The following is a 27,735-nucleotide window of genomic DNA, read 5'->3' as shown; positions in this document are numbered from 1 at the left end:
GGCAAGAGAGGAATTTTTTAGAAAATAAGGGAAATGAGCATGTTTAAGGAAAGTGAATGAGCAGGGTGAAAATAGAGGCAGAGTTACATAATGGTAGAGGATGTAAAGAAAGATAGCCAAGAGAGAAAATCAACCATATTGAGCTATTATCTTCTTTCATCTTCTCTCTGAAACTCTGCCCCTGCTAAAGTTCTATCCAGCCCTCCTATAGCTGACCTTTATAAGGACGATTATGATGACATTACTGACTCTCACCCACCCATCTTCCTTTATTTTCAGGAGTGGTTTCAGAAGTCTTCAGATTTCCAGAAGGAAGAACTACAGAAGACATCTCTGCCCCAGGGAGGCAGGATAGAAGCCACAGAGACCAGGGGCCATTAGACAGTCACCTCTAGGGTCTGAGTTCCAGAAGGTGGGTATATGGCTGCTGGGGCAGAAATGGGTGGTAGAGAAGCCCCTGTCATTTTACCTGCCAGGAAATGGTGAGTTGGGTGAGCAAATATGTTAGGTATATCAGTATATTTGTACCAGTAGAGGAGGAACAAGATGAGGATAGGCATAGAAGGTATCTATTTTAAGCTTGCTACTCCTCATCTCAAATTATCTCCTAAGTTCCATTTCTCATTTTGTGCCGCAATACTTATGTTAAAACTGAAGTTCAGATCTTCTCTTCTTTGCTGGGCCCTGGGCCCAAATGTAGAACATCCACAAGTATAACATCTCGTATCTTGATTTCAGCCTTCCTTACTGGTCCACACAAGAATCAAGGTAAAAACTGGGTACGTCCTTAGAGGAGAGGGATATGGATAGACAAAGGAGGCTCAAGGAAGGGGAAACAATCACAAAAGGGGGTGTTTGAAAAATCCTGGGATTTCAGACTTCAGGATAGCTGTCTACCAGCTTCTATTTAGTCTTACTACCTCTCTTACACACACTGAAACATCTGGTACACAGAAGCAGGGAAGCATCATTTCAAAATCTCAAGGAAACACTTTATTCTCTGTCCATCTAAAATGCCAATAGGTGCTTCTTTTACTCCCTTTTATACTTTGGGCCTGTGGGCTCAGAAACACAGTAAGGATGAGAATCAGAACCAAATTAAATTTAGCTGGCCTTTAAAAGTCCTTTAAACTCTGAGATTTATTTAAATCAGGGCTACCCCAGCCCAAGATTTACCCTTAAAACTATTAGCCTAGTTTTGTTCCTGATTTATAATCCAGGCACTTTTAGAGTCCTAGAGGTCTAATTTACTGCCCAAATAAATCTATAGTTTGGGTAACTTTTGGGACTACTCATAACACTACAAATATAAAGAACTGCATAATATTCCACCAAAGGCACCAATAGAATAAGAAGTAAGGGGTAAGAAGTATCTCAGGTCCTCTTGCTGCTGAGCGTCTGTCAGTTAAGGACTACTCATTCCTAAGGCATGACCCTGTTGATGAAGCAGTGGAAAGCAGCTTGGTGCCAGGGCTGCCAACACTTTGTCACCACCACTTTCTCTCCCTTGCTGCAGCCCAAGATCTGTTTCTCATCAGCTACCACATTCCTCTGCTTGGGGACAATTAAGATTGTTGGTCACAACTTTCATTCCTAACTGCGACTCACCTACCTACCAGCCCCCCGTTTGCTGCTTAGACCTCCATTCTTCAGTGGTGTCTGAGGTCCACCTCTGAGATGTGCTTATCTGGGGGATGAGCAGGGGGAAAGGGAAGATTTTTTAGAATAAGTTTTTCCCTTTGGACTTCTTTTATTTGATATGCTAGAGTTCACATATTTTATGAATGATAAAATATTTAAGATCTCCTTTTTTATTGAAATATTCATATAACATTAAATTTCACATAGCATTCACCATTTTAAAGTGTACAATCCAGTGGTTTTTAATATCTTCAAGGTCATGCAGCCATCACCACTAACTAATTCCAGAACATTTCCATCATCTCTCTAAAAAACCACATACCCGTTAGCAGACACTCCCAGTTATTCCCTACCCCAAAGCCATTGGCAGTCACCAGTCTGCTTTCTGTCTCCATTTACCTATTCAGGACAATTCATATAAATGGAGTCATAGAATATGTGGTCTGTTGTGTCTGGCTTCTTTCACTTAATGTTTTCAAGGTTCATCTATGTTGTACCGTGTATCAGTACTTCATTGTATTTTATAGTTGAATAATATTCCATTGTATGGATAAACACATTTTGTTTATCCATTAGTTGATGGACATTTGGGTTATTTTCCCCTTTTTAGCTATTGTGAATAATACTTCTGTTAACATTTGTGTATAAGTATTTGTGTGGACAGATGTTTTTCGATTCTCTTGGGTATATACTAGGTCATATGGTAACTCTAACTTTTTTTAAAGTAAAATCTTGTATTAAAGTATAAGATGCATATAAAAAAAAACAAAGGACACATCACAAATGTTAAGCTCAACACTTTTCACAAAGTGAACACACCTGGGTAACCAACACCCAAATCAAAACATGACCGACACCCCTAAAACCCATCTCATTTACTCTTCCAGTCACTACTTTCCCAAAATGTAACCACTGTTTTGACTGCTATCTCAGATTTTAGTCTTTTTTTAAGGAGGTAAAATTCACATAACATAAAATTAACCACTTTAAAGTGAACAATTCAGTAGCATTTAGTGCATTACAATGTTGTGCAACCATTACCTCTGTCTAGTTCCAAAAAATTTTCATCACCCCAAAATAAAACCCTGTGTCCATTAAGCAGTCAGTTCTCATTCCTACCTCCCCACAGCCCCTGGCAGTCACCCATGTGCTTTCCCTCTCTGTGGATTTAAGTATTCTGGATATTTCATATAAATGGAGTCATATAATATGTGTCCTTTTCTGTTTGGTTTTTTTCACTTAGCGTAATGGTTTTCAGGTTCATCCATGTTATAGCATGTAGCAGTATTTCATTACTTTTTATGGCTGAATAATATTCCATTGTGTGTGTGTACCACAATTTGTTTATTCATTCATTTGTTGATGGACCTTTGGGTTGTTTTGGCTGTTTTTGTGAATAATGCTGCTTTGAACAGTCATGCATAAGTATTAGTTTAAGTACGTGTTTTCAGTTTTTTTACATTTATAGCTAGAAGTGGAATTGCTGGGTTATATGGTTATTCTATGTTCAACTTTTTGAGGAACTGCCAAACTGTTTTCCACAGTACCCAAATAATTTTACATCCCTTCCAACAGTGAATGGCTCCAATTTCTCTATATCCATAACATATGTTAATTTCCTTTTTAAAATATATTATAGCCATCCTAGTAGTTCATTGTGGTTTTGACTTATATTTCCCTGTAAGGTATGATGACCAGTGATGTTGAGCATCATTTTGTGTGCTCATTGATGATTTATATATCTTCTTTGGAGAAATGTCTAGTCAGATTGTTTGCCCATTTTTTAATTGGGTTGTCTTTTTGCTATACAATTGTAGAGATTCTTTATATATTCTGGATCCTAGACCTTTGTCAGATGTATGGTTTACAAATATTTTCTCCCATTCTGTAGGTTGTCTTTTCACTTTCTTGATAATGTCCTTTGATGCGCAAAAGATTTTAATTTTGATGAAGTCCATTTTATCTATTTCTTTCTTTTATTACTCGTGGTTTTGGTGTAATATCTAAGAATCCATTGCCAAAATCAAGGTCATGAAGATTTACCCCTGTGTTTTCTTCTAAGAGTTTTATAGTTTTATCTCTTAGATTTAGGTTGTTGATCCATTTTTGGTTCCTTTTTGTATCTAGTGTGAGGTAGGGGTCCAACTGCATTCTTTTTTTTTTTTTTTTAAAGATTTTATTATTTCCTTTTTCTCCCCAAAGCCCCCTGGTACATAGTTGTATATTCTTCGTTGTGGGTTCTTCTAGTTGTGGTATGTGGGACGCTGCCTCAGCGTGGTCTGATGAGCAGTGCCATGTCCACGCCCAGGATTCGAACCGATGAAACACTGGGCTGCCTGCAGCGGAGCGCGCGAACCTAACCACTCGGCCACAGGGCCAGCCCCCACAACTGCATTCTTTTGCATGTGAATATCCAGTTGTTCCAGCATCATTTGTTCAAGACTTTTTTCCCCATTGAATGGTCTTGGCACCCTTGTTGGAAATCAGTTGGCTGTAGATGGATGAGTTTATTTCTGAACTCTCAATTCTATTCCTTTGGCTTATATGTCTGTCCTTATGCCAGTACCACTCTGTTTTGATAACTGTAGCTTTGTAATAAGTTTTGAAATTGAGAAGTGTGAGTCTTCCAACTTTGTTCTTCTTTTTCAAGATTGTTTTGCCATTTGGGCCCCCTTGCAGTCTCATATGAATTTGAAGATTGGCCTTTCCATTTTGGCAAAAAGAGTCATTGGAGTTTTGATAGGGATTGCATTGAATCTGTAGATACTTTGGATAGTATTGCCATTTTAACAATATTAAGTCTTCCAGTCATGAACATTGGATGCCTTCCCCTTTATTTGGGTCTTCTTTAGTATCTTTCAGCAGTATTTTGTAGTTTTTGCATGTCTTTCACCTCCTTGCTTAAAGTTATTTCTTTATATTTTATTCTTTTGTTTGCTATTGTAAATGGAATTTTTTCTTAATTTTCTTTAGGATTATTCATTGCAGGTGCTTTATTCAAAGTACAACTGACTTATGTGTTGATCTTATGCCCTGCAACTTTGTTGAATTTGTTAATTTGTTCTAATGGTCTTTTGTGAATTCTTTGGGAATTTTTAAATACACAGGATCACGACATCTGAGAATAAAGATAATTTACTTCTTCCTTTCCAATTTGGATACCTTTTATTTCTTTCTCTTGCCTAATTGTTCTAGCTAGAACTTCCAGTACGGTGGTGAAAAGCAGTGGTGAAAGTGGCATCCTTGTCTTGTTCCTGATCTTAGGGAGAAAACTTTCAGTCTTTTACCATTATGATGTTAGCTGTAGGATTTTCGTAAATGCCCTTAATCATATTGAAGGAGTTCCCTTCTATTCCTAGTGTCCTGAGAGTTTTTATCATGAAAGGGTGTTGGATTTTGTCAAATACTTTTTCTATGTTGAGATGATCATGTGTGGGTTTTTTCTTTCATTCTGTTAATGTTGTGTATTACATTAATTGATTTTCTTATGTTTTACCACCCTTACATTCCTGGGATAAATCCTCCCTACTCATAGTATATCATCCTTTTAAAATGCTGTTGGATTTGGTCTGCTACTATTTTGTTGAAGACTCTTGCATCTATATTCATTAGGGATGTTGATTCGTAGTTTTCTTTTCTTGTGGTGTCTTTGTCTGTCTTTGGTCTCAGGCCGCATAGATGAGTTAGGAAGTGTTCCCTCATCTTCTGTCTTTTGGAAGAGTTTGAATAAGACTGGTGTTAATTATTTAAATATTTGGTAGAATTCACTGGAGAAGCCATCTGGTCCTAGACTTTTCTTTGTTGAGAAGTTTTTGATTACTGATTCAATCTCTTTACTTATTATAGGTCTGTTCAGATTCTTTATTTCTTCTTGAGTCTGTTTTGGCAATTTATATGTTTCTAGGAATTTTTGCATTTTATCTAGATTATTTAATTTGTTGGCATACAATTATTTGTAGTATTATCTTATGATCTTTTTTCCCCTGTAAGGTCAGTAGTGATGTCCCAGTTTCATTTCTGATTTTAGTTATTTGCATCTTCTCTCTTTTTTTCTGAGCCAATTTAGCTAAAGTTTTGCCAGTTTTGTCAGTCTTTTAAAAGTACCAACTCTTGGTTGCGTTGATTCTCTATTGTTTTTCTACTCCCTGTCTCATTTATCTAATCTTTATTATTTCCTTCCTCCTACAATCTTTTGATTTAGTTGGCTCTTTTTTTCCTAGTTCCTTGAGATGTAAACTTAGGTTGTTCGTTTGAGATCTTCTTTTTAAAAATGTTTACAGCTATAATTTCCCTCTTGCCACTGTTTTCACTGTGTCCCATAAATTTTGATGTGTTGTGTTTTTATTTTCATTCATCTCAAAGTATTTTATAATTTGTATTGTGAGTTCTTCTTTGACCCATTGATTACTTAAGAATCTGTTGTTTAATTTCCACATTTTGTGAATTTTCCAGTTTTCCTTGTGTTATTAATTTAGCTTCATTCCATTGTGGTTGGGGAAGATACTTTGTATGATTTCACTCTTTTTAAATGTATTGAGATTTGTTTTGTGGCCTATGATCTATCCTGGAAAATGTTTTATGTGCACTTGAGAAGAATGTGTATTCTGCTGTTTGTGGATGATGTATTCTGTGAATGTCTGTTAGGTCTGGTTAGTTTTGTGTTGTTCAAGTCTTCTATTTCCTTATTGAACTTGTGTCTAGATGTTCTGTTCATTATTGAAGTGGTGTATTGGAATCTCCAACTATTATTGTAGAACTGTCTATTTTTCCCTTCAGTTCCGTCAGTGTTTGCTTCATATATTTTGAGCTTCTGTTTGGTATGTATATGTTTATAGTTGGTATATCTTCTTAATGAGTTGACCCTTTTATCAGTATATAATGAGTTCTTTGTCCCTTGTAACAATTTTTTATTTAAAGTCTATTTTGTCTGATGTTAGCATAGCCCCCTCAACTCTCTTTTGGTTACTATTCGCTTGGAATATCTTTTTCCATCCTTTCACTTTCAACTTATGTGTGTCTGGATCTAAAATGAGTTTCTTGTAGACAACATATAGTTGGATCATGTCTTTTTTAAAAATCTATTCTGCCAGATTCTTTTAGTGGGGAGTTTAATCAATTTACATTTAAAGTGATTACTGGTAAGAAAGGGCTTCTGGCTTTTTGTTATTTGCTTTCTTATGTCTTGTCTTATTTCTTTTTTGTTCCTCAGCTCCTCCAATATTGTCTTCTTTTGTTTGGTTAAATTTTTTCCAATGTACCATTTTGATTCTGTCCTCATTTCCTTTTCTCTCTATATTTTTATTTATTTCCTTAGTGGTTACTATATGGATTATAATTAACATTCTAAATTTATAACAATCTAGTTTGAATTGATACCAACTTAGCTTTGATGGTATACAAAAATTCTGCTCTTATATAGCTTCATCCCCCTCCTTATGTTGTTTTTGTCACAAATTACATCTTTATACATTGTGTGCTAATTAACATATATTTATTGTTTTATGCATTTGTCTTTTAAATCATATAGGAAACAAAAAGAGGAGTTACAAACCAAATATACATAATACTGGCTTTTATATTTACCTGTGTGGTTACCTTTACCAGATTTCTTTATTTCTTTGTATAGCTTTGAGTTCTTGTCTAGTGTCCTTTCATTTCAGCCTAAAGGACTCTCCTTACCATTTCTTGTAGGGGAGGTCTACTAGCAATGAACTTCCTCAGCCTTTGTTTCTCTGGGAAGGTCTTAATTTCCCCCTTTGTTTTGAAGAATAATTTTGTTGGATATAGAATTCTTGATTGAGTTTTCTCTTTTAGCACTTTAAATTGCCACCCCATTGCCTTCTGGCCTCCATGGCTTTTGATGAGAAATCAGCTGCTATTCTTATTGAAGAATATTATGGAATAATAATCCTTTGTACATGATGAGTTGCTTCTCTTGTGCTGCTTTCAAGATTCTCTCTCTGTCTTTGTCTTTTGACAGTATGATTATAATGTGTCTTGATGTGGATCTCTTTGAGTTTGGCCTGCTTGCAGTTTGTTGTACTTCTTGTATGTGTAGATCTATGTCTTTCATTGAATTTGGGGAGTTTTTAGCCATTATTTATTTCTTCAAATATTCTTTCTGCCTCTTTCTCTTTCCTGCTTCTGGAACTTCCATAATGCATATGTTGGTCTGCTTGGTGGTGTTGTATGGGTCCCTTAGGCTCTGTTCATTTTTCTTCATTCTTTTTTCTTTCTGATACTCAAACAGAATAATTTCAATAGTTCTATCTTCAAGTTTACTCATTGTTTCTTCTGCTAGCCTGAATCTCCTGTTGAACCCCTATAGTAAGTTTTTCATTCAGCTACTGTAACCTTCAGCTCTAGAATTTTTTATTTGGTTCTTTTTATAATTTATATCTCTTTATTGATATTCTTTATTTGTTCATTTTCCTGGTTTCCACTAGTTTTTTGTGCGTTGTTTTGTTTAGCTCCTTGAGCATATTTTAAGACAGTTGATGTAATATTTGTCTAGTAAGTCCAGTATCTGGGCTTCCTTGGTGATGGCTTCTATAAACTTATTTTTTCTATGAATGAACCATACTTTATTTATTCTTTTTACACCTTGTGATTTTTTTTTGTTGTTTGAAACTGGACATTTTGAATATTATAATGTATCAATCTGGGAATCAGATCATCCTCCCAGGGTTTGTTGTTGTTGATTATTGAAGGCTATAGTCATCCATTTGTTTATTGCTCTTCCAAACTATTTTTGCTAAGACTGTATTTCTTGTGTGTGGTCACTGAAATCTCTGTTCCATAATCTCAGCAGTCAGTCAGTTATGTGACAGAGATTTCCTTAAATGCGTAGAGTGGAAAACAGACAAACAAACAAATACCTCTCCTGGTCTTGGCAGATTGGCCCTGAGCTTGGGCACTACTTCAGTACTAAGCCGATTTGTCTAAAACTCTGCCTTAGCCTTCACCTCCTGGTGGCATGGAGGCCAAAGACCAGCCAAAAATGCTAGCATAGGGTCCTCTCAGGTCTTTTCTGAACATGCATCTTTTCCTGGGCATGAACATGGAAGACTGGATCTCCCTATCATATGTTAGCCCTTCAGAGTCCTTATTTCCCCATGTATCTTCCTCCTCAGTCTCTTCCTTTCCAGGCTTTTTGATCTGTCTACTGCTTATTCCATTCGCTGTCCCCACTGCCTTCCAAGCAGCCTCTGGCAGTCCATATCTTTAAATGCTTTCAATAGATGCTACGTGGAAAACTGCTCCAGCCTGAGTGGGGCAAAACAAAAGTCAGCCTCAGCATGGGTCCCTCAGGGAACTACCAGATAGGGAAAAATTCACAGCCACAATCTTTTGAGAACAGTGTGCATATTGCCTTCCCCTGGCACTATCAAGCCACACCAGGAATATGGGCGACTGTCCCCATGGCCACCACCAAGCTGGGGAATGGGGGAAAAAACCACAACTCTTTGTTACTGAAATTTAGCAGCTTCTGTTTTCATCAGACACACCACTGGTTGGACTCCACTGTAAGTTTTTTATTAGATTCCAGAGTTCTGAAAAAGTTGAGTCTATCAGTTTTCACCAGCTTAATGATAGCTTCAGTGGAGGGTCTCATTTTTGGAGCTCTCTGCTCTGACATTTCTGTGACATCACTCTGTGTTTAACTTTTTGAGAAACTATCAAACTGCTTTCCACAGAAGCTGCACCACTTTACATTCCTACAGAAATGTGAGGGTTTCATTTTCTCCACATATTTTCCAACACTTACCCTCTGTTTTTCATTTTTTTATTATAGCTATCCTAGTAAGTGTGAAGTGATATCTCCTTATGATTTTGATTTGCATTTCTTTTTAATGACTAATGATGTTGAGCATCTTTTCATGTGCTTATTGGCTGTTTGCATATCTTCTGTGGAAAACTATCCAAATCCTTTGCCCATTTTTTATTTGGATTACTTGTCTAAGATCCATTTCTTATATATTATTTTCTAACCTTTTTTCTCACAAGGTTATCCTGAAAATCATGCATTAAGAAAATATGTATAGGGGCCGGCCCCCTGGCCAAGTGGTTAAGTTCACGTGTTCCACTTTGTCGGCCCAGGGTTTCACCAGTTCAGATCCTGGGCACGGACATGGCACCACTCATCAAGTCATGCTGAGGCGGCGTCCTACATAGCACAATCAGAGGCACTCACAACTAGAATATATAACTATGTACTGGGGGGCTCTGGGGAGAAGAAGAAGGAAAAAAAAAGAAGATTGGCAACAGATGTTAGCTCAGGTGCCAAACTTTAAAAAAAAAGATAATATGTATATAAAGCTATCTGCAGTGTCAGAACTTTACACAACATGATGTAATTCTTAAATACAAGAAGATGCTCTTCTACCTGTATAAAGGTGCATTTTGTATTAATCAGGACTCTCTTGGTTGTAAGTAACCCAGAAACCTAACTCAAACAAGCTTAAGAAAAAATGAATGGGGGCGGGTAACTTATAGCTTGATAACTGGGAAACTGGGGCAGAGTTAGATCCAGGAAGTAAAGATGTCATTAGGACTCTGTCTTACCCATTCCCTCAGCTCTACTTGGCCTTATTTTCTCTCCACTCAGGGGCAACATAGCCCCTGCAGCCTCAAGCTGCCGTGGTCCTTATAGGCTTCTATCTAGAAAATGAGAGTGTATCTTTTCTTATAACACCAAAAAGTCTCAGGGAGGATGTTGATTAGTGTGACTTGGGCCACATTTATATCCCTGAACAATTACTGTGGCCAGGTAGATGAGGTACTCAGACCAGGCCCTGGTCATACGACCATAATGAACAATCAGGACTAAGTTGAATTAATATGGAATGGGGGGAGATGAGGTTCTCCAAAGGAAATGCTTCTAAGTAGAAAATAAAATGTCCTCTATAGAGCTGCAAAGGTTCAGTGCCTGTTTTATTTTTAGGCTTTCTTTGTGGTTTTTTATCAAGAAATGGATGCTCAAGTTCTTGTCCCTACTAAGATACTGCTTTTTTTCCTGCCCCTTTTTTGGTGGTAGGGGGCTAGTAAGAGATTAGAAATAAAGATTTTATAGCTCTGTCTGTTCCAAAAGCTTGGAGGAAGAAGAGAGAAAGGCCAGTCATTTTGGATTTGGAAAGAGGCTGGAACTTGACTCCTGATTCTGTGACCTTGAGCTTCATAGTGGAACTGAAAGACTCTTCTATAGGAAGGTAAGTATTTGCATTTATCTGAATTCATAAGATTAAGCTGTTTTAGTCTCATTAACATAGTCTTATGACCTGGAAGGACTATTCTCATATATTGTAAAAAATTACCCCCCAGACCTTAGTAAGAAGATGAGGAAGTTACTGGTAGTTTTCACCAGGGAACATTGTCACCAGCTATCAGATTTACAAGCAAGCTGCCCACCAAGTTTCACTCCTCTCTTTTTCTTCTCAATTTCCAGCTTATGGATACATTTTTCATGCTGCAGATTATCTTGAGGTAGTTACTTTTATATATTTTAAGATGAAATACGCATTTCCAAGTGATACTGGAGAAGTCAAATCCATCTTTGCAAGGAAAACCATCATTTAAAGCTGTTGTTGATTTCTCATAGGTTGAAGGCAGCCATGGCGAAGGGTCAGGGGGTCTTCTCCGGCAGTCTTGACTCTGAATTAGTCCAGCTGATACCACTGAATCACAAAATGTAGCCCACTCAATAGCCCCAAGCAGCCATATACAGAGTGCTCTCACCAGGTTCATGTGATGGCGAGTTGATGCTGGAAAACAAGGGAAAAAACCAAATAGACTCTTGCAAGAGCCATAAATAATGTGTGATTACACAGCAGCAGTTCTCTACAGGTGAGAAGATTAGTGTGTTTTTAAGAATGCATTTCAGTCTGTTTTTATTTTGTGTGTATGTTCTATTTTTACTTTTGGGGGTTTTTCAGTAATATAAACCACAAAAAGTAAAGCTTGAGAAAACACAAGGGTTATGGCTAATAAAGGTTAAGAAACAATGATAAAGAGGTAAGACTGATTTTTCATTAACATACCAGAACTGAGTGAAACCTTTCCAAAGACTCATCTAGGAACAGTTTTTGATAGTGCCTTAAAAGTCACAAGCATATGGCCATGCACTTGAACAAGTCTGCAAAGATAGAAAATGAGTGGAGTTTATAGTTGTAATCAAAACTCACTGTAGTGTTAACCTGACATATAACAGCAGCCATATTTGTAAGGTGCTTTACAGTTTACATAACACTTTCCCACATTCTCTCATTTGCCATGTATTTAATGATAGACATACTGTAATTGTGCTACATGCTAATTAAGCTTAATTAGCAAGTTCTTGTGAATGACTATAATTAGTGGGACTGGTTTGCTGCCAAAGCAGATTTTCAGTTCTTTTTTACTTTATCAGTTACTTAGTATTTATAATCAGGATCAGTTTAAGTCATATTCTGTTTTGCACATTACACACTTATTCTCTTGTATATTAAGAAACAAATTCCTGAGTCCTTATTTCTGGACAGCTGAGCTTCCCTTGCTCCAGGGCTTTTGTTGTAACAAAACTGTCACCCCCTTCCAGTCCCCTCCTAATCCTACATCTCTCCCACTAGCACTCATCTACTCACACTTGAGGGAGACTTGTATATAACATTTAACATTCACTCACCAACAAATATTTATTGAGCACTCTGTGCCAGAGATTGAACAAGGCATTGGAAGCATACACGGTGCTTGGCAGAGCAGTCCTGGTGCCTGCCCTCAAGGAGCTCACAGACTAATGAGGTAGACAAAGCCTACATTAGGGTGGGGGAGTGGGCAGGAAGTGGGCAGACCTATTTTACTCTCCTACTAAGCTACAAACCTAACCTTTATGGTGGGTCTCTGTTTGCCTGTTTTCCCTCATTTGGTTGAGCACCCAGACAAGGGAAACACAGCTGTCATGGATTGTACCCCCTCTATCCTCCAGCACAGGATGTGATAGGAGAGAGTACCTGGGATCAATAGCCTGGCATTGAGGAGGTGAGAGGGAGCTGAGGTTAGGCATGGATTAGTGAGGTGAAGATATTAGGGAAGCAAGTTCCCAGAAAAGAGAGAGTGGGGCTGGCCCAGTGGCGCAGCGGTTAAGTTCGCACGTTCTGCTTCTCGGCAGCCCAGGGTTTGCTGGCTCGGATCTCGGGTGCAGACATGGCACCGCTTGGCAAAAGCCATGCAGTGGTAGGCATCCCACGTATAAAGTAGAGGAAGATGGGCATGGATGTTAGCTCAGGGCCAGTCTTCCTCAAAAAATAAAAAAAAATTAAAAAAGAAAAAATAAAATAAAAAAGAAAAGAAAAGAGAGAGCATTTGCAAAGGCCCTGAGGCAGGAAAGAGTTTGTCAGGTTTAACAAGCTCATTACTTTGGTTGGAGGGGTTGATGCAACAGGAGAAATAGCTAGAAGACTGGAAAGATGGAAGGTCCTAGAGCCAAGTTAAAAATTTTATCTTTAGGGCACTGAGAAGCTATGGAAAAGATTTAATGACATTTCCCTGCCTCTTGCATCTCAATCCATTATTTTCCTGGATAGACCCTCTTGTCTTCAGGTACAGAGGTGCTGTGTAATAACCTTTCAGACTGAAACACACAGGCAGCTGAGCAGAAACCATGCTTACGACCATAGAATTGGAAAGAGCATGAGCTTGAGAGGCAGAATGCTTGGGTCTATATTATTTTGAACACGTTTCTCAACCTCTCCACACCACTTTCTTTTCTGTACAGTTGATAATGTAACATTTACACTCCTCAACAGGTTGTTGTAGGGTCAGAAATAACAAGTACAGTGCCTATGACTGGCACTCCATAGGTGGTCACTGTCACTATGTTAGCAATACTCTGTTACTGACACAGATTTCAAACTCCTCTTTGGGAATGGAATCACAGAATCATATATCATCAAATTGTAAAGAAATCTTAAAGGTCTGTCTATATGTGAGGCTTGAGTCCCTTCTGCAACACTGATGATCAGTTGGTTTGTTATCCAGAGTTACTCATAACATCCAGAGAGAGGAAGCTCAGTACTGTCTGAAGCAGCCACTCCATGTTCGGGCTCTGTTAGAAGGTTCTTCCCTTGGACTGAATCAAATATGCTTCCCTGTGACCTCTATCCAGGGGTCTCAGTAGTGCCCCGATGCCTCTTCCCTGTGACATTCCTCCTGGTGTTTGAGGTCATGATCTATACCACCACTCATCTAGAGTTGAAAACCTTGTTTCTTCAGCCTAACAACAACAATAAGAGGTCACTTCATCAAGAAAACACAATCCTAAAGCCTATATGTACCTAACAATTGAGCTTAAAAACATGAAGTAAAAAGTGTTAGTGGGGGGCTGGCCCCATGGCCAAGTGGTTAAGTTCACATGCTCCACTTTGGTGGACCACGGTTTCGCAGGTTTGGATCCTGGGCGTGGACGTGGCACCACTCATCAGGCCATGCTGAGACGGCGTCCCACATAGCACAACCAGAAAGACCTACAACTAGAAAATACAACTACGTACTGGGGGTCTTTGGGGAGAAGAAGAAGAAGAAAAAGACGATTGGCAACAGATATTAACTCAGGTGCCAATCCTTAAAAAAAAATGTGTTAGTAGGAGATTTTAATAATAATATTAGTAACATTTAGTGAGCACCCACACTATACTTGGTGCTGTAGATACACAGATAAGTCAGTCTCAATCAATCCTGTCAATTGAAGAAAGTCACACAAGTGAAGTGTAACACAGCATTACAGATACTGTGACAGAGGTCTGTGCAGGAAAAAGCAGGCGGGGTGGGGAGGGCACCAAGGGAATTGTCATCTTTATGAGAGAAAGGTTTGCCTCATAAGAGATGACACAAACTGCACCCTGACTATTGATAATACCTACACTCAACTGGACTTATCCATTGGTGGTATTTGTTAAAATATCATTTTAGGGACTTTAGTCACACAAAGTATTTAAAACAGCCACTGTCAGCAACTGCAGATGAATTCCTACAAGAAATGTTAATTTTCCCTCTTAGCATTCTTTGCAAAGCCCCTTTTAGAGTCAGAATAATGGAAACCAAGCAAGGAAGAAGAGTGGAATATGTAATTTGCTGTACCTGCAAATGGATGGCAAATATTGGGAAAGGAGGAGCCTCAGCTAGTCTTTCCTAAGCACTGAAATAGAAGAGATGAGGCATACTGTCTTTGTCATGGCCATAAAATACAGGAAGGCCACAGAAGATGGGACAGTAAAGCGTTTGCCCCACTGAATCATTGCAAGTTGTGTGAAAGCAGCGTGCTACTCACACTTTGATGCTTGTTTCTTCATGGTGGGCCCTGTGCTGGATGCTAAGGTAAAGATGACCCATCTAAGAGGCTGAGTTGAGGAGTACAAGGTGATCCAATGGAGAAAGCGCTAGGAAGCCTTGGAAAAGGACTATTTGATGTGCCCTGGAAATTCTGAGGAGAGATCCTTGGGCAGATGAAGCCAGCCTTCCTAAAGGAGGCAGCATGTCCAAGAATAACAACAATGAAGTCCTTGCAGCCTCCTGAAGTGGGACCTTCTCCATGAGAGTCATAAGAGAGGAGAAGGCAGTGAACCTGGAGCTGCCTTCTTCAAGAAGAAACAAATGAGAGAGGCAGGAACACAAGAGTTAAATATCAGTGGAGACTAAAATTAATATTTTTCAAGTTTGTTAAAGAAGCCCTTCAAGAAACAGTTATAAAACTACGGATCTTGAAATATTCCCCAAAATGGGAACAAATGATGAGGGACTGGCCCCAAAGAATATTGGTTAAAGTTCTGTGTTCTCCACTTTGGCAGCCCAAGTTCACAGGTTTGGATCCCAGGCGTGGACCTACACCACTCGTCAGCCATGCCGTGACAGCAATCCACATACAAAACAGAGGAAGATTGGCATGGATGTTATCTCAGGGCTAATCGTCCTCAAGCAAAAAAACGAGGAAGATTGGCAACAGATGTTAGCTTAGGGTGAATCTTCCTCAGGAAAAAAAAAAGTGAGAAAGTGTAGAAAAGTTTGTTTCACAGTGTGCAAGCCTTCCATCTTAAGAAGTCAACAAGGAAGATAAAACAAGTGTTGGTAAGCAAAAAGTATTGATGGAGACAAGTGAGGAAACAGAAGTGTTGAGTGGAAGTTCATAGACACCAGTCCCATCCCCATCACCCTGTTGAGGGGACTGAAGTCCAGAGAGGGTCTTGAACTCCCAAGACACAAATAGGACTCCTTTCACTCAGCAGAGCACAGCACTGCAGCCCAGTGATGTTCAGCACACAGACCCACTCCAGCCCTTTCTGAACTGACTTGACAAAACAGAGGAACTTACTCCAGAAAACTCTTCATTTCACCACAATACTTCATCGGGGGATTGTCTCCTCTGCTGGGGCACTGGCACGAGGCAATCAGCAATGTCTCCTACCCCTCACTTGCTGAGCTACCTTTTAAAAAAAAAGTAGTTCCCTTAAGGCAGTACTATTATTGAGACATTATTCATATACCATAAAATTCACCATTTTAGGATGTACAGTTCATTGATTTTTAGTATGTTCATAAGATTGTGCAACCATCACCACTGATTCCAAATCACTTTCATCTCCCCATAAACAGACCTTGTACCCATTAGCAGATACTCCCAATTGCTCCTCCCCCAAACTCCTGGTAACCACTAATCTACTTTCCGTCTTTATGGATTTCCCTATTCTGCACATTTCATATAAATGGAATCATACAATATGTGGTATTATGTGTCTGGCTTCTTTCACTTAATGTTTTCATGGTTTATCCATGTTGTATTATGCATCAGTACTTCATTCCTTTTTATGATAGGTTGAATAATATTCTGTCATAGATATACCACATTTTGTTTATCCTTTTATCAGTTGATTGACTTTGGGTTGATTCCACCTTTTGGCTATTGTGAATAGCAGTACTATGAACCTTCATGTATTCAAGGTTTTGTGTGGACATATGATTTCATTTCTCTTTGGTATGTACTGAGGAGTGCAATGGCTGGGTCATATGGTAACTCTGGGTCAAAGGTTTAACCTTTGAAGAATTTCCAGATTGCTTTTCAAAGGGCTGTACTATACATTCTCATCAACGAGTTTTGTATGAGGGATCCAATTTTGCCACATCCTCACTGACACTTGTTGTTACTCATCTTTTTTATTACTGCCAGTAAAATGGCAGTATTACAGTAAAATGGCATCTCATCATGGTCCTGATTTTCATTTCCCTAATGAGTAATGTTTCATGCTTGATGGCCGTTTCTCTCTCTTCTTTGGAAAAATGTCTATTCAAATTCTTTGCCCATTTTTTAATTGGGTTGTCTTTTTATTGTTGAGTTGTAAGAGTCCTTTATATATTCTGGTTACTAGACCCTTATCAGATAAATGTTTGCAAATATTTTCTCCTAGTCTGTGGGTTTAAATTTCTTGAAGTGTCCTTTGAAGCACTGCTAAGCTACTTTTAACAAATATTAAAACATCTTAAACTAAATTAGGAATATGTAAATGGCGTCTAAATTATACTTTTAAATTTAATAAGTATTATAATTTTATGAGGAAACCATTGTATGCAGACCACATTTTGAGGCTTCAAACTAAGAGTCTTGAGTTCATTGTGAGATTCATCATAATGATAGCTATCGCTTTTACAGCATTTATGTGCCGAGCACTGTTTGGGCAATTGCATGTATCATCTAATTCTCACAATAATTCTATGAGGTGGAGACTTATCATCATCATACTCAGTGTACAGATGAAAAACGGAGGCAGGGGGAGGTTAAGTAATTTGCCTGAAGCCAAAAAGTAGCAGAGGTGGGCTCCAGATTCCGTTGTCTTAACTGCCAAAGTGGAATTAAATGATTTCAAAGAATGCCTAACTCCTCGCTTTGGGGAAATAATAGTTTTCATGGCGTCGACACTCTGGACATTTTTCCTCGCCGTACCAAGCCAGAAACTAGTACCACCCTTCCAGGCGTCTTCAACGCTCCCTTCCCCTCCCAATGCGGTTTCAGGACCCTCTCTCCTCCCCAACGGTCAGAGGCTTTTAGTGTTTGGAAGTAACTGCGAAGTCCCTTGCGTCCCCCGGGTGGATTGGTTCTAAATTTCTGGCGGCCAATGGGCGCCGAGGAGCAGCGGCTTCAGCCCGGTGAGACTGGAAGCTGAGCCGTGGGCGGAGCCAGCGGAGGGGCGGGAACGGTGCCCCGGCAGCTGTGCCAGCTGTGCCTCCTGTGTGCGGCGCCGGCGGCCCTGAGCGGAGCCATGAGCTGGACCTGCCCGCGTTGCCAGCAGCCCGTGTTCTTCGGTGAGGCCCCGGCTGAGGAGGGGGAGAAGATGGGGCGAGTGTGAACCGCCGGGTTCCGTGAGGACGCAGGAACTGGCGACGGTGTGGTCCCAGACCGTTTTCCACCTGTGGGGCGCTTGGCACTCGAGCGGGATGGAGCTGGCCTCCCAGAGACACTCCCCATCGTCTATAGGAAGCAGGGCGGGAGGGGCTGAGGGGGAAAAGGAGGGCGCCCGCTGCTGCGCGTGGCTCCCCGCAGCCCGGTTCCTCCTGTCCCCAACAGCAGAGAAAGTGAGCTCCCTGGGCAAGAACTGGCACCGCTTCTGCCTGAAATGTGAGCGCTGCCACAGCGTCCTGTCCCCAGGAGGGCACGCAGAGGTGAGGCCTGGCCAGGGCACACAGCCCTGTGTCTGTCACTGTCCCCCAGGCACCAGCCCCCAGTTTCAGCCCTGGCTAAGGTAACCTCAGCAGCCAACTTCCAAGACCACTGAGCCTGAGTTGTGCCAGTGGACCCCATGCCTTTTGGGGGGACAGGGAGGACAGCAGCACTGCTCCCCCACCTGCTCTTGCCCTTTCTCCCTGCCCACACTGGCAATTCCAGCATGCTAGCCCACCCCTCCACCTCTCCCAGCCCAACCAGCACAGGACAGCGGACGGACACACCCAGCAGCCCATCTTGGGGAAAGGCCTGTGGGACACAGGAGAGGCCCTCCTTGGCCCTGGGCAACCCCCTTCCCTTTGCTTGTGCCTAGCACAATGGGAGGCCGTATTGCCACAAGCCATGTTATGGGACTCTCTTCGGACCCAGGGGTAAGTACCAGCCTGGGAGGGACAAAGGGGCAGGAGAACCCTCTCTGTGGCTGGGAGAGGAAGGCTCAAGCCTGACCTCCCCTCTTCTCTCTGCAGGGGTGAACATTGGCGGTGTGGGCTCCTACCTCTACAACTCCCCCACACCCACCCCTGCCAGCACCACTCCTCTCAGCCCCAGCAGCTTCAGCCCCCCGAGGCCCAGGACTGGCCTCCCCCAGGGCAAGAAAAGTAAGTGTGGCTGGGCCCCAGCTACTCCTCCTCCTGACCCTTTCCCAGATGGAACAGCGGGTGGGACCAGGTGGTAGTCTCCCACCCAGTCTTCCGCTTCACATTCATACAATTTTGTTCATGGCAAAGTTTTCTCTCATCCTTGGCTCCTTTTTTTATGTTCCCTCATGTCAGCTGCTGATGGTATTATCACCCCCATTTTACAGGTGTGGAAACTGAGGCCCAGAGAGGGCAAGTGACTTTGTGCTGTCATGCAGCTAGTCAGAGGCAAAGCTAGCCTAGAACTCAGGCCTCTACCAGGCCAGGGCCATGGAAGGAATGACCTACAAGTGAGGGGTCATTGAGATGGGGCCAGTCCCTCACATTCCTCCACTTCCCCCCACTCCCTGTTCCTCCCTCCCATCCCCTGGAGTGGGCAATGACACCATGCTCCCCAACACCTGATACCCCTGCCCCAGCCAGCTCCTATATCAGCTCAGGTTTCCTGAGGATTGAGTTGCTGACGGGGTCGGGCTGGTGGGCAAGGAAGCGGGTGGTCCCTCCTACAGATAGGGCAGGAGGTAGGGTCAGAGGGGACTGAGCTCTGCCCCAGGAAGGCAGACTCAAGGCCACCTGAGTGAGAGGCTTTGGGATGGGGATGAACATGGCTTTTGGAAGAGGACAGTGCCCTATGCAGGCCGATGCCGGTGGGCTCTGCTTAGGCCTGGTCCACACTTCAGCCCTAGCCAGGGCCTCTTCCCCTTAAAGGCCCTCCCCACATGAAGACCTTCACTGGGGAGACCTCACTGTGCCCTGGCTGTGAGGAACCTGTCTATTTTGGTAAGTGACAACAGAAAGCCTGGAGTGGGGGGGGCACAGGATGGGCATCAGGCAGGGAGGTGGTATAAGGCAGGGGGGTCTCCCTGCCTGCCCCCAGAACTACCACCTTTCTCCACCACCAGCCGAGAAGGTGATGTCTTTGGGCAGAAATTGGCACCGACCCTGTCTGAGGTGCCAGCGCTGCCGGAAGACCCTGACTGCTGGGAGTCATGCAGAGGTGAGCTGTGGCAGGCATGGGTGGTTATGTTGGGAGGAGGGAGGCTGGAGATGGGAAGAGAGCAGAGCTGAGACAGTTCTCTTTCTCTCTGTGTCCCAGCATGATGGCGTCCCCTACTGCCACATCCCCTGCTACGGCTACCTGTTTGGCCCCAAAGGTGGGCAGCCCCACCCCAGACACTGGGCCTAAAGTATGGCGTGTGGGTCTGTGGGGATGTGTGGACAACTTCCCCTGTGGTCAGACACAGCCCAGGCCCCTCCCAATTCCCTCCAGTCCTCATCCCAGCACCCCCCAGCCGCCAGGCCCTTGGTGACAGGGTTCTCTCCCCCAGGTGTGAACATTGGTGATGTGGGCTGCTACATCTATGATCCCGTGGAGATAAAATCCAAATGAGATGCTCACAGGAGATGTCCCCCAACTCAGGCCTCCCACCCTCCCCTCCATGGTCCAATGAGAGCTACAGAATTCTCCAGTCCCATGGGGGTGGGGGAAGGTGGGGTTCTGGTGGCCTGGGCCTGGGTTCCATCGTAGAGCAGGGAGTCTAGACTTTCTCGACTCCTCCCTTTCCCATTTCTATCTGGTCAGGGGACATAGCCTACCCCATTTTGAAGGGTGGCCTCCTGGCCTTCCCAATCCCTTTCCCCAGCAAATTCTCTAACTTCAAGGTACTCATAAAACTTGTGTTTATTCTGGCTTCTTCAATAAAATGTTGGCTTCCATGCCTTCAACTCTTCTTTGGGCATGAGGCCTAAACAGTATGTTGGGGGTGGGGAGTGTGGGGGTGGGGAATGCATTATCCTGCAAAGTGCCTGGGAGGTAGGAGGGCCAGCCATGGAACAAAGAGCTCTGTTCTCCTGGTCCCCTGGCCCTGGCCAGCCCCCAGCACCACACAGTAGACAGCATGCCCACCAGCCCTGTTGGTACCAGAAGTCATCAGAGAAGAGTCTCTTCTTTAGCACCATGTCTAGAAGAAGCACCTTATTTAGCATCTCATTTGAGCATAACAACAGATAGATCGTGTGGTGAGGTCTGCTAAGAGGCTTCATTATCCATTTGAGAGATGAACAGACCGAGACCCAGAAAGGGAAAGCCAGATGCCCAAGGTTACACAGCAAATCAGTGGGAAAGCTAGGATCAGAACCCAGGACCAAACTCAGTGGCTTCCCATCCAGGGCTCGTCCCACAGCTCCTCACTGCTGCCCCAACCCAAGGGGCACCTTTATTTACAGAATGCCCCCAGCCATGAGAGGGGTGCCAGAATTCTCCAGCAGCCCACTGCATCCTGGGAAGTCACCCTCTTGCTAGAGGCCAAATAGTCAAGGCTGGATGAGCACAGAGAGGCGGCACTGGTGGCAACTCCAGCTCTGGGCAGGCCTGCCCTTCTGCTCTCCCAGCCCCTGCTGCAGAACTTCGGTGGAGGGCCTGCCCCTGAGAGCACTCAGTCCTGGACCTGCTTCCTGGACATCTCTTCCTCCTGAAGGCTGGACGGCACTGGGGAGGAAGGAGTCATGAGCAATGGTGGGCTTTAGCCCCTGAGCCTACCACCCCAGCCTGCCATATCAGGGCTGGCCTAGAGGTCTCCCCAACTCCTGGTATGCAAACATGTGCACTCCCACAAGTGACTCCCATGCATGCCTGTGCACATCCCTGATGTGGAAGCATACCTGAGTGTGCATACATCCACCTTCTCCTGGACAGTCTTGGGCACCTGTGTACACGTACACACTCACGGGCTCATGTACACTTTTATACATGCAGTTTACATACCTCTGGTCATGCACACTTGCTTACATGGACCAGATACACACACACAGACATTTCTTCCTCTCTGAATCCTACCTAATGTGTCAGGTATCTGAGCACCCATACCCACATGCATGTGCTCATACTGACACAGACACAGTCCTGTGCACACACCTCTTCCTCTCCACGTCCTGGATGGTCTCTGGCAGCTGTGCCTGCCTTGTCTCTGGCAGCAAGAGGGCAGTGCAGGCAGCCAGCAGGGCGATGCCCCCATAAGCAAGCTTGGGCAGTGGCAGCCATACTTCGTCCAGCAAGGCTGCCAGTGGGGCCAGAGAGCCCCCCAGCCGGCCCACCAGTGCAGTCAGCCCCAACCCTGTCTGTCTGTTCAGAGAGAGAGGATGGGGGAGAGGGTTGGTGCTCACAACTACCTGGGGTCCTGCCTCACAGGGTTCCCCTCCTGGGCTGGCCGACTCTGGTACCCCCTTCTCCCCAGATGGCCAAGAAAGCTGGGACTTCTTTCATGGGGTTTCCCATCCACTGCAGGCCAGGGGCCCCCGAGCCAGCACCCACCAGAGGATGGGACCCCCAATCTGATAGAGTACCAGTTAACTACCACTGAAGGAAAAGAAAAGTCACCAGAAAGGGGACAGAGCAGTGTGGAAGGAAGAGGGTCAGCAGCTCATACAGCCCCTAGCGTGTTTTTAGAGGAGGCTCAAGGCTGTCTAACATACGCAGCTGCCTAAAAGTCTCCTCCCCACCTGCCAACAGCTAGCTGAAAGGGTCCCGGGCCTTATTTTCAGAGACGACCCCAAAGGGCAGCTCTGCCTGGGTGGTGGCGAATGGGATGAGATGGGCAGATGTGGCTTTTTGTGACTGTTTTCTTTTACAGGAGGCCCAGAAAGGTTGTCTGACCTCGTTCAGGGTCACTTAGTAAGCAAATATAAAATGCCCCGCCTTCTCCCAGACTTAGGTAAACACAGACAGCTGATTAGCTCTGTATTCCGGGTGCGGCGCAAGGAACGGGTGAGAGGGACTCGGGTGCAGCCTGTGTATGTGGGAGTGTTGGTGAGAGATGTGACTAACAAGCCCTCCCCCAAGGTGGGTTGCCTGAGACCCAGGCTCCCCTCACCTGAGCACAGTAGGGTACAACTCCGACGTGAACAGGTAGGCAGTGGTGAAGGCACCTTCAGAAAAACCTTTCCCCATCACTGCCAGGGCGACGCCCCAGGACCCCACCTCTGGAGAAAAAGGGGTTGAAGCAGTCAGCGGCCCCGGAGGAGAGGGCGGGCTCCCGGGATAGAAGGTGGAGCCTCCGGAGAGGGCAGAACTTAGCTGGCCCCCGAGTAGGGGCTTCCGGGAGAGGGCGGGGCTTTTGGCCAGGAGGCGGAGCCTCGTGGAGTGGGCGGGGCCTCGTGGAGTGGGCGGGGCCTCCGGGGCTCACCCGAGGACACGAGCAGTCCGAGGCCCAAGGCGAGCGCGGAGCCCAGCAGCATCCCGGCCTGCGTGAGGCGGCGTCCCACGTGGCGCACCAACACGTAGACTAGCAGCTTGGCGGGCAGCTCCACGACTCCGAACAGCAACTGCGTGTGGTACACGTTCAGCCCCAGCCCGGACACGTCCAGGCTCAGGCCGTAATAGGAGAAGTTCACTCCAAACCTGAGGGGGATCACGATGCCACTCAGGGGCTCTCCTTCCCACCCCTCCTCGTCCTCTCTTCTCAGGGAGCCTTGGCCTTTTAGACGGACCACCTCCCCCCGCTTCAGAGCCCGCTGCCCACGACCTTCCCTGTCCCCATCGTCCCCTGCGCATGTGCAGCTCGTGCCAGTGGCCAGAACGCCTTTACCTAATCTTCACAGCAACCCTGTGAGAGAGGAACTAGCAGCGTTCCGCTTTACAGAAGGGGCACTGAGGCTCAGTGTTAAGTGCCCTGGCCAACGTCTCACACTAAGGAAGTGGCAGAGCCTGAATTCTAACCCACGCGTCTCTGATGCCTGCTCCATCCGCTGACCTTCCAGAGCCCCATCTCCCCAGAGGCTGATCCTTGGCCCTCCACAGTTACAGTCACTGTCCCTCATCCTCTCACATGCAGCATGGTCCTGGAGTCTGCCCCTCCCTCTGCCCACCCTCACCCGGCCAGGCCCAGGCCAACCCCCTCCTCACCACATCACCATGCAGCACAGTGAGATGTATCGGAGCCGTGGTGTCCGGAACAGGTCTAGGTACGAGGGTCTTCGGACCCCCCGCTCCCCAGCGGCCACTTTGCTCAGGGCCTGGTCAAAGAGGAAGAGAGTTTGTGACATTGGTGTTGCCTGTGAGGCCTTAGCAAAGGCACATTGCTTTCTCTGGGTCTTTATTCCTCCCTTCTGCAGTAGCGGGGGTGGGGATGCACATGGGAGCTTGAGTAGGGTGGGCCCTGAGTCAAAGGTGCACCCCACCAGAGCCAAGTAGGACATCCTGAAGAGTTTGGAACTCTCCACTGGGGGCCGGGAGCTTTTCCTGCACACACAGTGGGCCCAGGAAGGGGACACTTGACACAGGCCACACACACACATGCACACATGCACACATTCACCCTCACCTCCTGGCTCAGGCCGTCCTCACTCAGGGGCCGCCCATTGAGCCTGGCACATCGGACCAGGTACATGTGGGCCTCCGCCACACGGCCTTGGGTCAGAAGCCAGCGTGCAGACTCAGGCACCCACCTGGGGGACAGCAGGAGGTCCTTCAGTCAGAGTCAGCACCCTAAGCCACATCTCCTTCCTGGGCACAGCACAGGCTGTCAACCTCCAGGCTCTTGCTCTTGCAGTCCCCTCAGCCTAGAATGTCTTCTCCTTCCTAAGCCCTCCTCACCTGATGAACTTTCATTCATCTTTTAAGGCCCAATTTAAAAGCCACCTCTTCCCGCACTTCCTTGCCCAGGCCTAGGCTCCCACAGCCTAGGAGTCCCTTCTCTGCTCAGCTGAATTGGTCTCACCTGTAAGACTTCAGTCCCCAGCACCAGTCCCCCACTTCCCCCACAGGTGACAGGAAGGCATAGGATGAGGAGGGACAGACATACAGACATACCCAGAGGGATGATCCAAAGCCAGTTCATTTTGGGGAAGCAGTGAAATGCCCACCCTGCCTGGCCTCCAGTTCTCTGCTTGGACTCCTACCCCGTGGGGCCCTGCCCCTGTCCCCACCCCTCCAGGGTGTAGGCCTCAGTTTGTGCTTGGCTCTGTCTCTCCATCTCTGTCTCTCTGTATTTTGTTCTCTGTTTCTCTACTTCTCGTGTCCAGCGCCATCTTTTTTGTATTGATCTCTGTCTCTCTTTATCTTTCTCTCTCTGTCTCTTGCCTTCTCTTGGTCATTGACTGTTTCTCTTTCTCTTTGTCTCTCAGTCTCTCTGTCTTTAAATCTCAGCCTCTGATTAATTCTGTCTCTGACTTGCTGTATCTCCCACTCCGCAGCTGCCCACGGGCCTCACCAGAGGCTGATGATGCCTAGGGCACAAGGCAGGGTGACAGCCAGCAGAAGCCATCGCCAGTCCCGTATCAGGTACCCGACCAGTGCCAGCAGCATCATGCCCCCTGTCCAGAAGGTGCTGCTCAGGACACCTGCCACAGTGCGGTGTCTGACGTCCAGCCACTCCAACTCTGGGCCCAGGGCAGAGGCCAGAGAGAGGAAGACAGTTAGCAAGGGCCAGATGGGTTTAGCCTCACCCTTGACAACTGCCTCCCTCCATCCTCTAGGCTCCGCCCATCCGCCTGCCTCACCAAGTGGCATCACGATGATAGTGAAGCCAGCCAAGGCTACACCAGTGAGGGTGCGGGTGATGGCAAACATGATGTAGCTGACCGAGGCTGCAGATGCCAGGCCCAGCACCAGGACACTCACATAGGCCACCAGCAGCAGACGGCGCCTCCCAAACCTGCAGAGGGGTCATGCAAGGTCAGCTCCCTGTAGAGGGGAGATCCCAAGACAGGTAGACTAGGCCCATACCCCAGCTAGTTGGAGAGGATTCCCCACCTCACTCCCTTATTGGCCCCCCACCTCACCCCACCTGTCAGACAGGTATCCGAAGGCCACGGCCCCCACCAGCACACCAGCGAAGAAGAAGGTGGAAGCGGCTCTGTTCAGGCCTTTCTGCTCACACACCAGGTCCCACTGCAAGGACAGGCAGGGAGGGGCCTCCCATGGGCACAGGCCCCTCTCCAGCTGGCACCAACCCCTCCTCTCCAGGCCCTGGGGCCTCCTGAGGTCAACTGTGCCATCCTGGTACTTCTATGTCAGACAATAAACCCCCAACTATTCACCCCAGCCTGGGGTGGGGGGTACTTTGCCCCTCGTCAAGCTGCAGCCTCAGCTTCTTCCCATAGAAGATGTTGACTGTGACAACAGGGGTCCTGATCCTCCCCAGATACTCTGCCCCCACCTGCACTCACCTCCAGATGGATTATGGAAATCCCCGATCTCAGCCGAAAAGAAGGAGGGAGAGAAGGAGGCCTTTATCATTTCTCCACCTCTTACTTCAGAAATACCCTTCTTTTCTCTCTGCCCCAAATCCCTGGAGCCACCTTAGCCCTCCCCCGCCGTAATCACCTCCCAATTGATGGTGGCAGCTCCCTGAATGGAATCCTTACTTAAAGCCAGGAGCTAAGCTCAGTGCTCTAAATTCATAGACTCCATCTACAGATGGGTAAACCGAGACTCTAAGAGTTAAAGTAACATGTCTAGTGCCCACATAGTAACCACCCAAGGCAGTGGCAGGCCTGTCCCACTCACGTGTCCCCCAACCTCCCAGGGTACCTCTGTTGCAATGGTGGAGGAGAACTCTGAGCGGTCGTACTCCCAGCCCTGAGGGCAGGGCACTGTGGAGGGCTCACCCTCCAGCTCCCCAGGGCTCTGCCCCTCTCCCTCCAACGTGGTGTTGGGGAGGGCCTGGGGGTGGGTGAAGCGGAGGCAGGAGCTGAGTGTGCCATCAGGTTCCCGGGGCAGGTGAGCCTCCAGCCACAAGTCCTGGTGGCTGAAGTTGGCAGGGGCGCCAGGCAGGGCACAGCGGTGGGCAGGCACGGCAGCCAGGAAGATGGGCAGGAGGAAGTGCAGGGGCAGCAGCATGCGGGGCAGGGCCAGCAGTGCCACATTCCGCAGCTGGAACGGCCCAAAGCCGCCCACCTCTTCTAGCAGCTCCTCGAATCCCATGCTGCCCACCCACCAAAGGTCCCCAGCACGGACTCCCTCTGTAGTGCCCAGCACAGCTCAGCCCACCCACCGCTTGGACCCTTGGACTCTGGAGGTGGGAGTGGATAGACTGATGAGTGGAGAGCCTACAGCCAGAATCCAGCCCTCAGGGGCTGGCCCAGGACTGGGCCGTCCCCAGCTACCCAGGTCTCCAGAGATCCCTGTCTGTCTGTCCCAGTACCTGGGGGGAGGGGCTGCCATCCATTCAAAGGTCACTGACTCTGTCATTCTGGGACTTACATCGTGTGCTCAGGGACCAAGTCAGGTAGCCTCAGGCTGCCATGTGGGGTAGCTGGGTGTGAAGGAGGTGAGTCCTAGCCTTTTGATCAGCAGACCTCCAAGGGTTCCTAAGAGGTGGAATACCCAGGGCCTGGTGCCAGCTCCCCTTGGATGCCCTTTGTCCTGTGAAGTCCTAGGTCAGCCTATTTGCAGCCACAGCCTGGCCGGCAGCCCAGAATTCAAGACTGAGGGCCAGGCCCTCACCAGGTGAAGGGTTCTTTCTACTGAGCCACGAGGCCTCCCTGTAACCCTAGGCCCCCACCTGGAGCTTATTTCCTGGCCTGAGACACACCTGGATCCGCACTGGGAAGCCTGGCCAATCGAGGGATCCCAGACCCATCACCCTCCCACTTGTGCACTCAGGGACCTTCCCATTTGCAAAGTCCCTCCTGCCTGCACCCTGCCCCTGTTTTCAGGAGCTTCCCAGATTACCCCTGGTGGGGAGTGGGGAAGGAAGGGGTTTGCCAATTCCTGCTTTA

At 46.0% G+C, this 27,735-nt stretch overlaps 2 protein-coding genes and 1 long non-coding RNA gene across 14 annotated transcripts; 1 reads left to right on the top strand and 2 right to left on the bottom strand.

The window, feature by feature from the left end:
• Positions 1-279: 279 nt before the first annotated feature.
• On the top strand, positions 280-20,733 carry CRIP3 (cysteine rich protein 3). Of its 11 annotated transcripts, XM_070584655.1 has the most exons (11): positions 280-412; positions 10,733-10,850; positions 11,087-11,124; positions 11,240-11,484; positions 18,224-18,318; positions 18,693-18,750; positions 18,847-18,978; positions 19,726-19,797; positions 19,920-20,014; positions 20,114-20,171; positions 20,346-20,733. In XM_070584655.1, the coding sequence occupies exons 8-11, from the start codon at positions 19,737-19,739 to the stop codon at positions 20,405-20,407; spliced, it is 276 nt and encodes a 91-aa protein (XP_070440756.1). In that variant the 5' UTR covers positions 280-412; positions 10,733-10,850; positions 11,087-11,124; positions 11,240-11,484; positions 18,224-18,318; positions 18,693-18,750; positions 18,847-18,978; positions 19,726-19,736; the 3' UTR covers positions 20,408-20,733. The 11 variants fall into 11 exon arrangements, 10 of the variants coding, with proteins under 10 accessions (XP_070440756.1, XP_070440757.1, XP_070440759.1 ...); XM_070584656.1 differs by lacking the exon at positions 11,087-11,124; XM_070584658.1 differs by lacking the exons at positions 280-412; positions 10,733-10,850; positions 11,087-11,124 and having other exon boundaries at positions 11,346-11,484; positions 18,572-18,750.
• On the bottom strand, positions 11,679-17,758 carry LOC139077337 (uncharacterized). Its single transcript, XR_011529761.1, has 3 exons — positions 17,603-17,758; positions 15,980-16,091; positions 11,679-11,773 (listed from the first exon to the last, which is right to left on the bottom strand). It is a non-coding gene; the product is annotated as an uncharacterized lncRNA (long non-coding RNA).
• On the bottom strand, positions 20,681-27,049 carry SLC22A7 (solute carrier family 22 member 7). 2 transcript variants are annotated; one of them, XM_008515789.2, is made up of 10 exons: positions 26,546-27,049; positions 25,800-25,903; positions 25,513-25,667; positions 25,224-25,392; positions 24,336-24,459; positions 23,918-24,027; positions 23,199-23,413; positions 22,887-22,995; positions 21,932-22,138; positions 20,681-21,505 (listed from the first exon to the last, which is right to left on the bottom strand). In XM_008515789.2, exons 1-10 carry the CDS (start codon positions 26,936-26,938, stop codon positions 21,331-21,333), a joined length of 1,761 nt encoding a protein of 586 aa, XP_008514011.1. In that variant the 5' UTR covers positions 26,939-27,049; the 3' UTR covers positions 20,681-21,330. The 2 variants fall into 2 exon arrangements, with proteins under 2 accessions (XP_008514011.1, XP_008514012.1); XM_008515790.2 differs by lacking the exon at positions 21,932-22,138.
• Between the last annotated feature and the right edge of the window lie 686 nt (positions 27,050-27,735).

The sequence above is a fragment of the Equus przewalskii genome, chromosome 19, assembly GCF_037783145.1.
Source record: "Equus przewalskii isolate Varuska chromosome 19, EquPr2, whole genome shotgun sequence".
NCBI lineage: Eukaryota > Metazoa > Chordata > Mammalia > Perissodactyla > Equidae > Equus > Equus przewalskii.
This window is presented reverse-complemented; position numbering and strand designations above follow the sequence as displayed.

Excerpts from the sequence above, each read along its gene's own strand:
- SLC22A7 (XM_008515789.2), bottom strand. The coding sequence starts at position 26,938 with ATGGGATTCGAGGAGCTGCTAGAAGAGGTGGGCGGCTTTGGGCCGTTC. Across the intron at positions 25,904-26,545 it reads CCTCCACCATTGCAACAGAG|TGGGACCTGGTGTGTGAGCA; the intron begins GTACCCTGGGAG and ends CTGTCCTTGCAG. Across the intron at positions 24,460-25,223 it reads CTAGGCATCATCAGCCTCTG|GTGGGTGCCTGAGTCTGCAC; the intron begins GTGAGGCCCGTG and ends GCTGTCCCCCAG.
- CRIP3 (XM_008515792.2), top strand. The coding sequence starts at position 17,919 with ATGAGCTGGACCTGCCCGCGTTGCCAGCAGCCCGTGTTCTTCG. Across the intron at positions 18,751-18,846 it reads GACTCTCTTCGGACCCAGGG|GGGTGAACATTGGCGGTGTG; the intron begins GTAAGTACCAGC and ends TTCTCTCTGCAG. Across the intron at positions 20,172-20,345 it reads CTACCTGTTTGGCCCCAAAG|GTGTGAACATTGGTGATGTG; the intron begins GTGGGCAGCCCC and ends TCTCTCCCCCAG.